General features: G+C 44.7%; 1 protein-coding gene across 1 annotated transcript in view; it reads right to left on the reverse strand.

Moving 5' to 3' along the window:
* The window catches only part of Efcab2 (EF-hand calcium binding domain 2), a 104,268-nt gene extending 88,553 nt beyond the window's left edge, over nucleotides 1-15,715 (reverse strand). The window contains exon 1 of the mRNA XM_028865495.2: nucleotides 15,500-15,715. Within this exon, the coding sequence (XP_028721328.1) occupies nucleotides 15,500-15,530 (31 nt within the window). The 5' untranslated portion in view covers nucleotides 15,531-15,715. The remainder of the gene's footprint in view (nucleotides 1-15,499) is intronic.
* Between the last annotated feature and the right edge of the window lie 361 nt (nucleotides 15,716-16,076).

A 16,076-nucleotide genomic window follows, 5' to 3' on the forward strand; every position in this document is an offset into this window, starting at 1 on the left:
AATCCTTACACTGCAACCAATTATTTGCATTTTACCTCCCTTATACACTAGACCCTCAATGTAATTAAAAGTTCATCTTTATATCACCTGTATTTTGTAGTATCCAACATAAGAGGAAGAATTAATAAATCATCTAAGGAAGAATGCTTATTGAATGAAGGAAGGTCCTGGAAAAGACAAGGAGGATGAATTCCCAAATCTGAATGGGGAAGTTAGCTTTGAACAACAGAAGGAACAGATCTCTACAGAGATGGCCATAGGAGGACATGGGTAGAGGTATGGCTGGCTCTGTGCTACAGCACTGGCCTAGCACATTCAAGATTCTGGGCTCCATCCCTGTGACAACAAAAACAAAAATAAATGGCCTTCCTACCTAAGGAATGCAGGAAGAAAAGCATTCATAAGGTAGATTTTAAGGCAACAATGGAGTTTTCAGGCCTAATAGCTACCATAAAGCAACACCATCCATGGAGACTTAGAAAGTTGAAGTTGGAGCAGAAGGCTCAAAGGCAGATTTTTCTCCCATTCCCAAACCAAAAGAGGGCTAGAATGGACGCCTTCCAGGGCCGTGGACACCTCTCCCCGCTCTCCTTCCTCTTGTTTTTCCTCCTTTTTCTTTTCTTCTTCATTCTTTTTGGACATCCAGGATCTGAATACTCCTTCTATTTGGAAGGAGTCCCTATTGTGTAAAACTCTGACAGAAGATGGTAACACCCTCTCACCATACAGGACAAGAAAGGTAGACATGCCTTCTCCCAGATTTCTGGTGGCAACAGAGTAGGCTGGGGGGCCAGGTGTTTTTGTTCAGGATTCTGAATCTTAAAGTAATTTTAGCGGGGGGGGGGGGACCCCGCGGCGCGGGGCACGCCTTTAATCCCAGCACTCGGGAGGCAGAGCAGGCAGATCTCTGTGAGTTCGAGGCCAGCCTGGTCTACAGAGTGAGTTCCAGGAAAGGCGCAAAGCTACGTAGAGAAACCCTGTCTCGGACAAAATAATAATAATAATAATAATAATAATAATAATAATAATTTTAGCCGGGTGTGGTGGCCTAGATCTTTTATCCCAGAACTTGGAAAGCAGAAGCAGGAGGATCTCTGAGTTTAGGACCAATCTTGTCTACATAATGAGTTCCAGGCCAGCCAGGGTTAGAGTGAAATCTTGCCTCCAAAAAAAAAAAAAAAAAAAAGTTACTATTGCGATGTAGAGACGAGATTATCCGTGGGAATGATGTGATGAAGGCAGCAGAGCCTGTCCTGGCAGTGCCATCAGCTGAGGTACAGGTTGGGCCTCCTCTGTTCTCAGCCAATCTGGTTCTAGGGCTTTCTGTCGGTTTTGTGAGCTCCTTGCTACCTTTTCAGAAACTCCTTTCTTCCACGTTAACCAGAATCAGTCTTGTTTGACTGATCAACTGTGGGCTCAAGGAAGCTAGAACTCTTGATAGAGCCCACACAGACTTAAGTGTGTAGGGGAGCAGAGCACCACTGGAAATCTGGGAGACTGAGTTAGTCAGTACAATGAGGGAGTCAAGATTTCAAAGTGGCTCACAGAGTTTAACACAAAGGAACAATGCTGGAAAAGGCTTGTCTTAGGGTTTCTATTGCTGCAAAGCGACACCATGACCATGGCAACTCTTACAGTTTACATTCTAGAAGTTGAAGTCCACTATCATCACAGTGAGACAAGGTTGGATGCAGGCAGACATGGTGCTGGAGGAGGAGCTGAGAGTTCTACATCTTGATCCACGGGCAACAGGAAGTGAACTATGTTACTGGGCATAGCTTGAGCAAAGGCGAGCTCAAAGCCCATCCCCACAGTGACACGCTTCCTCCAACAAGGCCACACCTACTCCAACAAAGCCACACCTCCTAATAGTGCCACTCCCTGTCGGGGCCGTTTTCTTTCAACCCACCACAAAGATGAACATAAACTCAGCACATTTATTTGCTCTTGTTTCACCTCCACTACCTCCCAGGAAACTGAATACAAAAACCAAAAAAAGTTTCTACAAAATACTGAAAATGAAGTTAGGCATGGTGGTGCATGCTTTTAATCTCAGCACTCACGAGGCAGAGGCAAGAGGATCTCTGTGAGTTCAAGGCCAGCCTGATCTACAGAGAGTTCTAAGACAGCCTGGTCCACCTAGAGAGACCCTATCTCAAAAAAAAAAAAAAAAAAAATTGCTGAAAAGGAGGAGAGTGGAAGTGAAAATAACCAGAGTTAAGCATCTATGAGATGAGTGTGCTGGGCAAAGTTTACATGGTCACTGAAATGACTACTGATGTCACCCAAAAGGATGGTGGGACTTAGTGTGAACAGGAAAATTAACAAAGAAATGACAACATCTCTTATCAACAGCAGTAACTAACCTAGGGAGACACTGAAGAAAGTGGCAGCACAAAGAGTGACAGAAAATGGTGGGGGTGGTGTAATTATCCATGTTTTCTATCATATGCGGAATCTAGATTTGAACACACATTTACATATACAAACACGCCATAGGAAAACAGAAGGACTATTTGGGTAAGGCAAATGGCCGAGAGTAGAGAAGAGCAATATGAGCAGGAGTCAATGACATACATATAAAAGGTCATAGGAAACCCACGATTTTGTAAACTAGCTGAAAATTAAAAATTTTAAATGAAGGTACAAAAGAAAAATTTCTATGAGGATGAAGAGCAATAATTTTGAATTGAATTGTACCATGGTAGTACATAAATGTAATCCAAGAACTGAACTGGGGAGGCTGAGGCAGGAGGATTACAAGTTCCACATTAGCCTGTACTACCCAGTAAAAGCCTGGCTCAAACCGGGCGGTGGTGGCGCAGGCCTTTAATCCCAGCACTCAGGACGCAGAGCCAGGAGGCTCTCTGTGAGTTCGAGGCCAGCCTGGGCTACAGAGCAAGTTCCAGGACAGGCTCCAAAGCTACACTGAGAAACCCTGTCTCAAAAAACCAAAAAAATAAATAAAATAAAAAGCCTGACTCAAAAACATCTAAAATGTTTTAATTGGAAGTTAAATAACTAACTTATGGTCTTGAATTAAAGGAGACAGAGGAGAATGAATACCTTTCTTCAAGATACCCAACAGTGTTAGCCCAGAAGAGAATGTTAGAGTAAAAACAAAACAAAAAAAAATGTGGGGCTGGAGAGATGGCTCAATGGTTAAGAGCACTGGATGCTCTTCCAGAGGACCCTGGTTCAATTCCCAGCACACATCTGCAGCTCCCAACTGTCTGTAACAGTTCCAGGGGATCCTACACCCTCACACAGACATACATGCAGGTGACATGCCAATGTGCATAAAATAAGTAAAACAAGTGTTTGTAAAGACGCTTATTGGAGTTAGAAAAAAATCTGAGGCTCCAAAGCTTCCATGAAAAGTGTTCAGGGTGGATGAGAAAACAGAGTGATAAAAGGCTAGCTATGTAAAGAGTGGAATATAGGGGCTGGAGAGATGGCTCAGAGGTTAAGAGCACTGACTGCTCTTCCAGAGGTCCTGAGTTCAAGTCCCAGCAACCACATGGTGTCACAACACTGTAATGAATCTGCGCCCTCTTCTGCCTCAGACAATGAAGACAGAACACTGTATACATAATAAATAAATAAATCTTTAAAAAAAAAAAAAAAGAGTGGAATATAAGAAAAGACAGATGACCAGAGATAGCGAAGATAAAATGAAAGTTAAGCAGCTTGTTCTTTCCCTTTAAGCCTAGGCTTTCAAAAGTTCCCAACGTTTGCCCAGCCCCCTTTTACAACTATGGGCTGGTGGGTGTCTCTTCCCTTCCCCCTTTAGTTGGTGCGATGTCTCTAGGGGTGTTCATCTTTGCCATCAAATACCGGGTGGTAAGGAATAAATAGCTGGTGTCTTAAGATTATAGGACTGCAGACGTAAGAAGAGCTGTTCTCAAGGGGCTGTAAGTAACCACTGCAAGAACCCTCACTCCTGACTTGATCTGGATATGATATCTTGACGTCTGAGCAGATGCTCAATGGACTATATATAGGCCGTGAAACAGGTACTGGGAAACTGTGTTTATGCAGTGCTAACACCTCATTTGGGCTCGCCAGGTAACTGGAAGGACAACGAAAGCCTGGCATCTCTGCTTTCATCACGTGTCTATCTCCTTCAAAGAAAAAAAAACAAAGAGGGGAGGTCTGAGGCCTCCTGCCAACAGCCATACAAGAGCTCCAGAGTTCTGTCAGAGCCTCAGCCAGAAAGACTCAGCAAAGCATGTCTAGAAGCTGTGTGAGGAAAATGGTTGCAGATTGCCTGTTGATGTGGCGTAACCAGTTGCACATTAATAGGTAACTAATACAAGGACTGTGTCTAATTTATTTGCTTCTGAAATATTAATTGCTTAAAGTTTTACTAAATTTGATTAGCTTTCCTTTCCATTACCATTTTCATCTGAATTTTTCATGTGTACCACGAACTGTTAGAAGGTCTTATTAATAAAAACAAACCCGAGAGCCAGATATTGGGGTGAACACTGAAAGATCAGAGAAATAGAGCAAGCCACAGCCAGCCTCACCTTGCCAATTCCTCAGCTGATGCTGTTTCCTCAGACTGGAAGCCTCTGTGTCCTCATTCAAATGGATCTCAGCTTAACTGCTGCTAAAAGCCTAAAAGCTTAACCAGGCTCTAGTTTCTGGTCCTCACGCCTTATATACCTTTCTGTCTCCTTCTTGTTTTTAACTTTTTATCTAATTTGAACTTTAAAAATGATTTTGTAGGTAGTATTAAAAAGTGTGTCCTCACTAAAAACCTCACTGTGTTCTACTGTTGCTGTTGTCCCCACCTGAAGAGAAACATGGTCCAAATGAGCCTTAAGATAAACAGGGCTGGTTTCCATCTTGTCATAGTGGGCTATTTTACTGTAAACAGCTTTTATAATTTTGAAAGACAAATTTTCATTTCTGAAAAAATTTATCAAGCCTAAAAACAGTGCACAGCCACAGACATGGCTATAAAAAGATGTCTGTCAACTGTGTCTTCTACTTTAGAGGAGAGCATCTTGCAGTTTTCAGCTCACTGGCAGCTATTTCCAGGGGGATTTTTTTTTTTTTTTTAAGTGTGGTGTAAAAACCCAGTCATGAAATGTTAAAGGTCTTCTATAAACCAACTGATTTCTTCAATGATTCTTCAATCATTGCAAAAAGTCGGTTTAACAGCTTTCTTTACATTCTATACTATAGAATACAGGAAAACCTTCCTTGAAAGGAGAAACTATATGGTAATAATTGGAAAGGTATTGAATGTCAAGAAAAGGCATAGAGCCGGGCAGTGGTGGCACACACCTTTAATCCCAGCACTTGGGAGGCAGAGGCAGGTGGATCTCTGCGAGCTCAAGGCCAGCCTGGTCTACAGAATGAAGGCTACACAGAGAAACCCCATCTGGAAAAAAAAGAAAGAAAGAGAGAGAGAGGGAGGGAGAGAGGGAGAGAGAGAGAGAAAGAGAGAGAGAGAGAGAGAGGAAAGAAAGAAAGAAAGAAAGAAAGAAAGAAAGAAAGAAAGAAAGAAAGAAAGAAAGAAAGAAAGAAAGAAAGAGGAAAGGCATGGCTTCATCATGGATATTTGTTTACTGATTGAATAAATGTCAAGATCTTTATGAGTTTCCAAAAATTCTGTATCAATAATTAAAATTTGAAATAGCAAACAAACCCAGGCATAGTGGCACATGCCTGTAGTCAGCACTTGGGAGGTTGAAACAGGAGGATCATGAGTTTGAGGGCAACCCAGGCCTTAAATTTCAGTCCAGGCCAACCTATTTAGGGAGAACTTGTTCCCCAAACAATAAAAATAGAACTGAATAAACAGGAAATAGTAAAATGCTGCCAAACAAGCCCTTCCCCAATTAACTAATATTCACACACACATATTGGTCATTGAAACAAGGTCTTCTTCCTTTTTTTTTTTTTTTTTTAATTTATCCTGGTGTGGTCAGACACTGGACAGCCAGGAATTGAACCCAGTTCCTCTGGAACATCAGTCAGTGCTCCTAACCACTGAGCCATCTCTCTCCTTGAAACAAGGTCTTGCTATGTAGGTCAGGCTGACCTAGAACTCTCTGAGAACTCTGTATAGTCCATGCTTGCCTCAAACTTAAGATCCTTCTGCCTTGGTTTCCCGAGTACTAGGAATACAAATGTGAACCACCATGCCGTGATAGGCAAGCTGGCCACTGAGCTACTCCCGCAGTACTAACTATATATTTAATCAACCGAGTCCTTTAACTAGGCTACTTCTTCACCTGTAAAATAAAATAGCATCTCATACACATGCAGTAAAGATTAAATAAAGTACATAAAATAATTAACATAAGATTTGCTAATAGTAAACAAGTCCTTGGTGAATGTAACCAAAGTAATTACCAGAAAGACTAACACCCAAACAAAAAAACTGCTAAAAAGAAAATTCAGCTCCATCCCCTGATCTCCAACAAGAGTTGAAGAGCTAGGGAAGAGAGCCAATCACAAATGAGCAATGATATAATCAACCACCATAAAATAGAACCAATGGAGCCACCATAAAATGCTGAAGAAAGGGTTTTGGAAAGCTTCTAGACTGACAGGCACATCCACATATCAAGAAGACGGTGCACCACAATTCTACAGGGACTCCAGGTCCTGGGTAAGAGCCTTAGAGGCCTCCTCTTTGTTTGTGTCCTTTACAACACCTTTTGTACTAGTCTAGTAATGAGTGCTCCCATCAGGTCTGAGACTGATTATAGCAAATTATCAAACTGAGAAGGGGGTGGTAGGACCACCCAACTTGTAGCCAAGTTAGCCACTAGCTGCAACCGGCATGTTTTCATAGTAACAGTTTTGTGGAGCTATCGCTCAACTGGTACAGTCTACACTATGTCCAGTAGTGTCAGAAGTGAGGATATTGTAAACAACCACTGGTATCCACAGAGAACTAGAAGGCTGTGTGATATCGAAAACCCACACACTTGGCCTCAATAGTACTGGGGAATAGAAATTTGGGGGGTGGGGAACAATCAGAATGCTAAGAAGATGAAAGTGTGTGTGTAATAGGTTAAAATCCAACCAGAGGGGGTATATGTTAAGTTTAATTTCCAAGACAGAAAGTAATGGCAGTCTACACAGAGAGCAGCCATAACCAAATAGAAGTCAATCACCAAAAGGTATAGGAAAGATTCAAATAAGAATGCAGCAGAGGATTTTCTGATACTGACGTGTCTGTGTACATATTCAAACACCTAACTAGGTGTTCAAAACCCTAGCCTGCAGAAATGAAGACAAGATAATAAGTCCCAAGAGAAGCATTTGCCATGAGAACTGTTTAAAGTATACAACAGAGAAGGTAAAGAAATGCCCTCAAGGTTAATTAACTGGAAAGTGTGTTACTGTCCTGCTTGACTCAAGTAATGCCAGCATCTATTCTAGACACACACTGTTTAAAAACAGCCAAGGAACCAATTCTTGCCTGTGTGGAGGAGGAAGTTCTTAGTGATTCATATTTTATGAATAACTTTATCCAAAGAGAATATATCAGCAAACACTCAGCCAAAAATATCATAAGTCAATCATCAGCTAGTTTTATACATTGTGCTTTTCTATGAAATGTTTATTGAGGGCTGGATATAGTTCAGTGGTGGGGCACTAGCCCAGCATGCATGAGGCACTGAGTTCAGTCCTTAGCACTCGCTCTCACACATACGCAGAGTATCAATCATCCACTTAGAATACAGCCATCTAATTTAAAAGATTGGCTACAATAAATCGTTAGGGATCAAAGCTAAAACTCAGCAGGGAGTAAATGATTCTAGTAGAAACACCCAGCAGCCTCCACTTCTGCCCTGAGGATAGGTAAGATAGGTCCTTGGACCTAGTCAGTCTGACTCACACTAGAGAGGTGTTAACCCCTAGCTCTCCTCCAAGTACTCAACAGCAATCCCAAGACATCTAGACTTCCCAGACTAAAATCTTCTCTGTCACTGCTGTCCCCACCAGTCCTAGTTTGGTTTCTGTTGTTGTGATAGAGACCATGACCAAAAGCAACTCAGAGAGGAGAGGGTTTATTTGGATTACAGATCTGGGGTCACAGTCCATCGAGAGAAGCCAAGCAGTGCAGGACTGTGGAGGCAGGAAATGAATGAAGTACAAGCCATGGAGGACCACTGCTTACTGGCTTAGTCCTCATGGCTTGCTCAGTCCACTTGCTTATAGCACCCAGGACCATATGGCAAGGAGCGCTCCGCCCACAATGAGCTGGGCCCTCCCACATCAATCATCAATGAAGAAAAGGAACCACAGGCCAGTCTGCTGGGAGCATTTTCTCAATTGATATTCCCTCTTCCCAAATGATGCTAGCCTATGTCAAGTTAACATAAAAACTTGCCAGTCATAACATACTTAAAGGTATTTAGGAAAGACCTTGGTCTTTTCCAAAAATTTATATAATAAGAAGTTCAAGGGTTAAGATAATTTGCATGAAACATACAGATGGGTTATTTACTAATAATATTTGAACCTCAGATTCCTAAAACTCATCCCATACTTTGTGTTTCTCATCAAACTCACATTTAAATTAGACTGTGTGAAATAATAAAATTTCCTCAGAGAGAATGGGGAAAATCTGAGGAGGATGGCCGATGGACACTAGGCGACCATCACACCGTTACAAGCTCTGGCGTGCCACCACACAGGGCAGGGACTACAGCTGAGGGGAGGAGCCTGAGGTCCCGGCAGTAACTGGACCAGGAGACAGACGTAACTGACCTGGGCAGGAGCCGCACTGCGCTGTCCCCGTTTTAAACGCTCCAATGGAGCCTTCCTCTGGATGGAGACAGCCGCTGCCCCAAGCGTGGCCTGGTTTCAAGGAGAGCAGCCTCTGCCTGTGCTGCGCACCTCACTGCACAGCCTCTCACCCTCACCTTCCCAGTGCGGCCCCACTCGCCCGCCTGCTTAGCTCCCCTAAGGAACCATTTTCCTTTCTGGCTTTGGGCTTTTATGAGTTTTGGTTTTTTGTTTTGCTTCAAGCTTTTGAATTTCAGCCAACTGCTTTTCATTAGAAGGAATGACACACTGAAAGCCCCTGAAGTAAGAAGTTACATCCGTGTTCCTCTGCTGCAGCCTGACGTTTTTGAACAATTTATTCCATATGTAATTAAATAATTACATAACTCTGTAATGGTTCTCTCAACAGTAAGTAATCTCAAAGCGGATAAGGCCCACATCTTTTATTCCTCACGAGCAGTGCTCATACAGTAAGCACATTTATAGAGTGCTCACTACACAGGAAGTTCCTGTTACATGTTCTGTCACTCACTTCATGAAGCAGCTCTGTGACACTCATTTGACACGTGCAAAATCAGAACACCGGGGTTCCCAGCTCATAAATTATACCACAGAGTTCATGTTCTGAGCTACCAACAAGTATTATTTACAAGTGTAGGATGAAAAAATAAATACATGCTCAGGCTAGAATGTTGCTTATAAACTAACAAATAAACCAGGCGGTGGTGCCTCACGCCTTTAATCCCAGCACTTGGGAGGCAGAAGCAGGTGGGTTTCTTGGGTTCAAGGCCAGCCTGGTTTACAGAGTGAGTTCCAGGGCAGCTAGGGCTACACAGAGAAACCCTGTCTTTAAAAAAATAATAATAACCTAACAAATAATTCACTACCCAAAACAAAGCATACATAAACATGTACCCAAGAGGAAAAAACAAACAAACCCTGGAAGAAAAAAGAGTGCCTAGTTTGCTTTGCTAGAGAGTTCTGACTATTTTAAAACAATCAAGTAAGGGTTTTAGGTAAGGAATTCATATCCAGATAATCAGCTTTTCGGCATGATAAATGAAACAAGTACATTAGTTAAAGATACAGATGAAGAGGAACATGTGTCAAGAGACCCTGGAGGGCTAAGGATGTGACTCGGGAGAGTACTTGCCTTGAGCCCTCGGTGTCCTGGTTGACTTCCCCAGCACTGCATAAACTAAAACTATGGAAAGCGGAATGTGCCTGAAATATCAGCACTTGGAGGATAGAGGCAGGAGGATGAGAATGTCAAGGTCATCCCTGGCTATATATCGAATTCAAGGCCAGCCCAGGCTATATAAGACCCTGTTGAAGAGAAAGAGAGACAGACAGACTGACTGACTAACCAAAAAAGTCTGCATGCTGCACTTTATGTCTTATCATTTCTCTGCCATATAAGAAGCTGGCTCCAGCCAGGTGTCCCAGCACTCGGGAGGCAAAGGTAGGCGGATCTGTCTAAAAAAAAGCTGGCTCCAAGGAGAGGTGAGAACCGCAGAGATATAAGGAAGCCATAAATTTCTAGTGATGGGAACCCTGTCTGAACCAATCGATGTTGACAATATAACAAAGAAACCCAAAGGTATTACTCAGCTCAAACGAAACCAGAGGTCAGTCAACTATATGAGATGTGGGATTCTCGGCTGACACCTCTACTGGAAGAAACGAAGTAACAGGCATTATGGACAACTGACAAAACTGAAGACAGAAATGTGCCATCTGCTGTATGAAAGATGATAATCATCCTCCGACACACCATCCCCTCCATCAGCTACACCAGCAGCAACCTCCTAGTTCTGTCTCTAAATAGAGTTGAAGGGTAAATTTTCTCTTTGTTTAGTGACCTAAAACAGGAAGAGCAGGTATTGAATGGCCTCAGAAGTACGTACAAATGCTTTATGTATGATCAACAACTGCTTTGATAAACAACAGAACTTAGGTTTGTTTTTCCTACCCTCAGATTTCATGTCAAGCACATACAAGCACATACTAGTAATCACCAGACCCTATAAAATGCAAGGTGCTTCAAGCCACTTTCTCAGCATTCCCATGCTAGGCATTGTGGGTGTTGGAGACTTGAGGACTAAGAAGAGTAGCACAAATCTTAGAAGATCTTATTAATAAAAACAAACCTGGAGCCAGGTATTGGGGTGAACACTGGAAGATCAGAGAAACAGAACAAGCCACAGCCACCTCACCTTGCCAATTCCTTAGCTGATCCTGTTTCCTCTGACCCGAAGCCTCTGAATCCTTATCCAGAATGAATCTCAGCTGAACTGTTGCTAGAAGCCTAAAAGCTTAACCAGCCCTAGTTCCTGGTTTTCATGCCTTATATACCTTTCTGCTTTCTGCCATCTCTTCCTAGGATTAAAGGCGTGAGTCACCATGCCAGACTGTTTCTAGTGTGGCTTTGAACTCACAGAGATCCAGATCTCTGCCTCCAAAAGGCTAGGATTAAGGTGTGATAAAGTAAAGGATAAAGGTGTGAGTGCCACCATTTTCTGGCCTCTATGTCTGTCTAGTAACTGTTCTGTTATCTGACCCCAGATAAGTTTATTAGTGTTCACAATATATTAGGGAACACAATATCACCACAAAGAAGACACCCCTATCCACTAGGAGTGATGGTGCATACCTTTATTCCCTCGCTGGGGGGGGGGAGGGGGCAGGCACTGTTCTGTAAAGTTCTCAAGGCTAGCTTGGTCTACACAGTGAGCTCTAGCACAGGCGGGACTACACAGAAAGACCCAGTCTCAACAAGAAGACAGAGGAGGAGGAGGGTCACCATCCTCATCACAACATAAACAGGTGTAATTCTCTCTGCTTTATATTTGAGGAATCCGAGGCTCCTTAGGTTTCACACCTAGACTAAGATGAGATAGTTATAGCTTGAGAAAGATAACATACAAATCCAGGTCTCCCTCCAAGTCTCACCTTTGTTAACTGTACTAGCCCACAGCCTTTAGCATATAATCAATAGTTCCTAAGGAAAAAATATGTACACATAAGTTCACTTTTAATTTCTCCATTTCCTCTATTTCAATTTCTTTTTCTTTTTCAGTGTGTGTGTGTGTGTGTGTGTGTGTGTGTGTGTGTGTGTGTGTATTATATCTATGCAAGTATGTGCATGTGTGGAGACCAGAAGAGGACACTGGTGTCCTGTATCACATCCTGCCTTAATCTCTTTAGACAACTCAGGGTCTCTCATTGAACCTGGAACTAGGCTGGCAGGTAGCAAGGCCCCAGGATCCTCCCGTCTCTGCCCCCGAGTTGTACACATACATGCAGCAGTGGCCTGCTGTTCACATGGGTCCTGGGGTGCAAACCCAGGTCCCCCTGCCTGTCTCTGCCCCCCCCCAGTTGCACAAGCAGATACAGCAGTGGCCTGCTGTTCACATGGGCCCTGGGGTGCAAACCCAGGGCCTCTCGCTTGTTCATCAAGAACTCTTACCCATGCAGTCACCTCTCCAGCATCTCAACCTAGATTTATGAATGTTTTGGTTTCAGAGTGGTACCATACAAACAATTAAAAAAAAAAAAAAAGTAAAACCTCCTCCATAATTAAATTAGAGTCATTTTTCTGAGTAATGCAGAAGCAGGTCTGGTCTACAGAGTCCCAGGACAGCCAGGGCTACACAAAGAAACCCTGTTTTGAAACCCCCCTCCCCAAAATAATAATTTAGTACAGACAAAAATAATTTATTTTAAAGGGAATGTGTTAGAAAAACTGATACTCCTTCCAAAGCTCACAGGTCTGCCAAAAGTCAGACTCCTACACCTAAGCAGTTGGTTTCCTGGACGTGGTTCTAATTACAGACAGAAGATTCTGCTGGTGCTGTGTACAATTCTCCAGGAGACATGAGCAATGGGATTAAAGGGTCCAGCGAATTAACAACTGCATCAATTACCCATTCAAACAAACAGAACAAACCAGAAGGAAAAGATTTTCAAACAAAACCGATCAGGAAACTTCAAAAAACGATAAAACTTCAAAGAGAATTTTCCCACATCACATTTCATTCTTTCAGTACAAAAAAAAAAAAGACAAATGACTTAAGGCGATTCTTAATTACCCACTCGACTGGGCAGATACTGCACACCTCTGGATGTGTCAGCTTTTCCAGGGACAACTGGATCTTGAGGGCACTGACCTAATCCATTTTAATCCAGGGATAGGTTCAAAACTGTGAACAGAACTGTAAAGGGTGAGGGCTCACGGATGAAGTAGGATGCTAGGGGGTGTCATGTGTGCCTTGGGGCCTTGTGTTGGCCCTGGCTCTTCCTATTGCCCCTCTTTGCTTCTTGTTTTCCATGTGGGTTTCTTTCCCCCCTTACCAATGTCACCTTTTGGGAGGGCAAAGCCAATGCCTGCCTCATCTTCCTATTCACTAACGTTCTGACTTCACGTAAGGGCTAAAGCCCCACTTGCCCCAAAACAGAAAACTTCCTGGAATGCTGGGGGCTGTTGTTCTTGCAAGACAACAAGTCACATGTTTTCACTTCAATAAACAAGGTTGGTTGCCCCAACTGCACAGAACGTGCTTGAGCAGACATAGGCTGGAGATACGTAGGTAGGTAGGAAGTATACCAGGATGTATGCTTGCCCCCATTGGACAAAGGTGGAAAGTACAGTAGCCTTGTGGGTTTGGCCTTTATAGGCACCTGACTGACCTAATTCAGCACCATTTCTCTGGGAATCCTGGATATGGATCTGGCACTATTCACCTTCCTGGTCAGTAGTTAATCAAGCTTGCTTCAGTTGGACCATTGTGGATTAGGTCTTTCTTCTCACATTTCTAAGGTTCAACACTCACCAGACTACTTTCTATCAAACAAGCTTTAAATAAACAAGAACTTGAACATATGAAATATGAAATCCAGCTTTCAACAGCCATTACTTGTACAGTTACAGACAGAATTGTTTCTTCCTCTAAACTTCTTTTAAACAGAAAAATGTTTTGTTAAGAACCAGGAATTCTCTCTTCCCTCCCTCCCTCCCTTCCTCTTTCTCTCTCTTTCTCTCTCTCAATCTCTCTCTGTGTAGGGATAAAAATTGTAAAAATCATGCTTGCTTGTCATGGTGGCATACTCCTTTAATCACAACACTGTCTCAGATGCAGAGCCACATGGATCTCTGTGAATTCCAGGACCAATCAGATCTACAAAGTGAGACCCTGTCTCAAAATAAATGTATTTTTCTTTTTAATTGTAAAAACCAGCAGTATAGTGCAGTGCTACCCTAAACAAGTCTTAAAAAAAAAAAAAAAAAAAAAAAAAACTAACCTGTAAATTTATCTCCTAATAGTTTTTTCCTATTATTTTTCTTTCTTTTCAGGGGTGTAAGAGTAATGAGAATCTAATTAAACAAAAATAAGCTTTCTGGTGGAACTTTTTATCTGAAACATTTTTTTTCTTACGTATTATTTTGATCATATTCTTTCCCCTCCCCACAAGCCTCCCTGATCCTCCCCCACCTTCCTATTCACCAACATCATATTCTTTTTTTCTTAAAAAAAAAAAAAAAAAAAAAAAAAAAGGTGGATACTTTTCTTAGAACGTACGTACCTTTCACTCCTAAAGCAGCACCACAAAACCTCAATACCTTAGTAGAGGTAAAATCTATACTACAATCCCGGCTTCTGAGATTAATTTTGCCATGTATAAATCTCAATTTCCAGTTATCAATAAACACATCTCTGGCACAGTCTCATGTTTCCCTGCTGATTTTCTGTGATCACCATGACGATGGACTAAACATCGCCTGTAAATATTAGTGAACTACTTTGTTCCAAACTGAGAGAGGAGGGGCTAGGGGTCGACAGGGTGTGCTGTGAAAACTCAACAACTCCAACAAAGATGGAGTATTGCTTCCACTTTTGTGTTTGCCCTTTACTATTTTAGGGCTTGTTTATTTATTTGTTTGTTTGTTTGTTTAGCGGTGGTTTTGTCAATTATCATGTAACTGCTGTTGGGTCACTAGATGCTAACCAGGGATCCGATTTAAGTCATTCTGCTGGGTTAGAAACAGCTCCAAAGGTCTTGCGGTTCAACGCGGATCATCGGTTTTGAGGGTCCCCTGAGGCCTCTCGCGGGTCACTGCAGCCTCGGTTCCCCGGCACCCGCGGGGGAACCGGGCCGATCTGGGCGGTCCCGACGGGTCCCGGGCTGGGTTTTCTTGCCGCCCTGATGAAAGCGGTTATCTGGGCATCTCTAGCGGGAGCCGGGCGGGCGAGCAGGGCCCAGCGTGACCTCGAGGCCAGGCTCCGCCGCCGCCGGGCGGAGGAGGCAAGATGGAGGCGGCCAGCGCCTGGGGCCGGGCGGGGCGGGGCTACGGCGCGACCGACCGCAGGTGGATCCCGCCCGGCTCCAGCGCCAGCTCGCGTCCACCGGCAGGCCGCCCGCCCGGAGCCCGGAGCCCGGACCGCGGCCGGCGCCCCGGAGGGCCTGGAGGGACCGGGAACAAGGACGCCATTACGATCCTCCCCTGCGGGGGCTACAGCCGCAGCCCGCGCGGACCTCGGCGGGGAAAAGGAGGGAGGAGGAGGCGGGCGGGCGGGGCGGCCGAGGGCGGAGGCGGCGGGGCGGAGCCGGCGGCGGGGACGCGGGCTGGCGCCGCGCCACGACCCACCGTCCGCTCGCCTGCCCGCCGAGGGGCTCAGGATGGAGGCGTCGCTGCGCTGCCCCCCAGTCGTGGCGGCCGCCCCCTCCGCGTCCCTACCTGTGCCTTCCCGGTCTTTCTCCTCCGCCATCTTGGTGCGGAGCCCGTCGCCCGGGAGATGCCCACCCCAAACCCCGCGGGCCGCGCGAGCGGGCGCCGCAGGAGGAAGAAGCCCCTCGACGCGCGGCAGGGCTCCCTCTTCCGCCCGCGGCCCGCTCCGCGTTCCGCTCCGGAACCGAGGCCGGAGTGCTTTTAAAGGCCTAGGGGAGTCATGGATGAACTAAGGTTCCGGAGCCCGCTCTGGCCTGTGTGTGACTGTCCCGAGAGCTAAAGCGGTGACACCGCGCTCCCCCTCGGAGACCGGCCTGCCTCGTTTGTTTGTTTGTTTGTTTGCTTTTAAGATTTTGTTGTTGCGTAGAGCTCGGGTGCAGAGCGCGCAGCTTCCCCCGTCCCATTCGCAACCGAAAGGCCGCGCACCCGTCCGCCCGCTCGCCCGCCCGGCAAGTTCTGGGGGTCCCCTGGGTCGCCCTCTAAGCGAGCCACTGCGCAGCCCCGGGAACTGGAGCGAAAACGGACGAGGGCAGGAGGAAGCCTCTCCCCGCGAACGCCGGAGAGGACTCGCTGTAGAAAAACATGT

The sequence above is a fragment of the Peromyscus leucopus genome, chromosome 15 (genome assembly GCF_004664715.2).
Source record: "Peromyscus leucopus breed LL Stock chromosome 15, UCI_PerLeu_2.1, whole genome shotgun sequence".
Classification (NCBI taxonomy): domain Eukaryota; kingdom Metazoa; phylum Chordata; class Mammalia; order Rodentia; family Cricetidae; genus Peromyscus; species Peromyscus leucopus.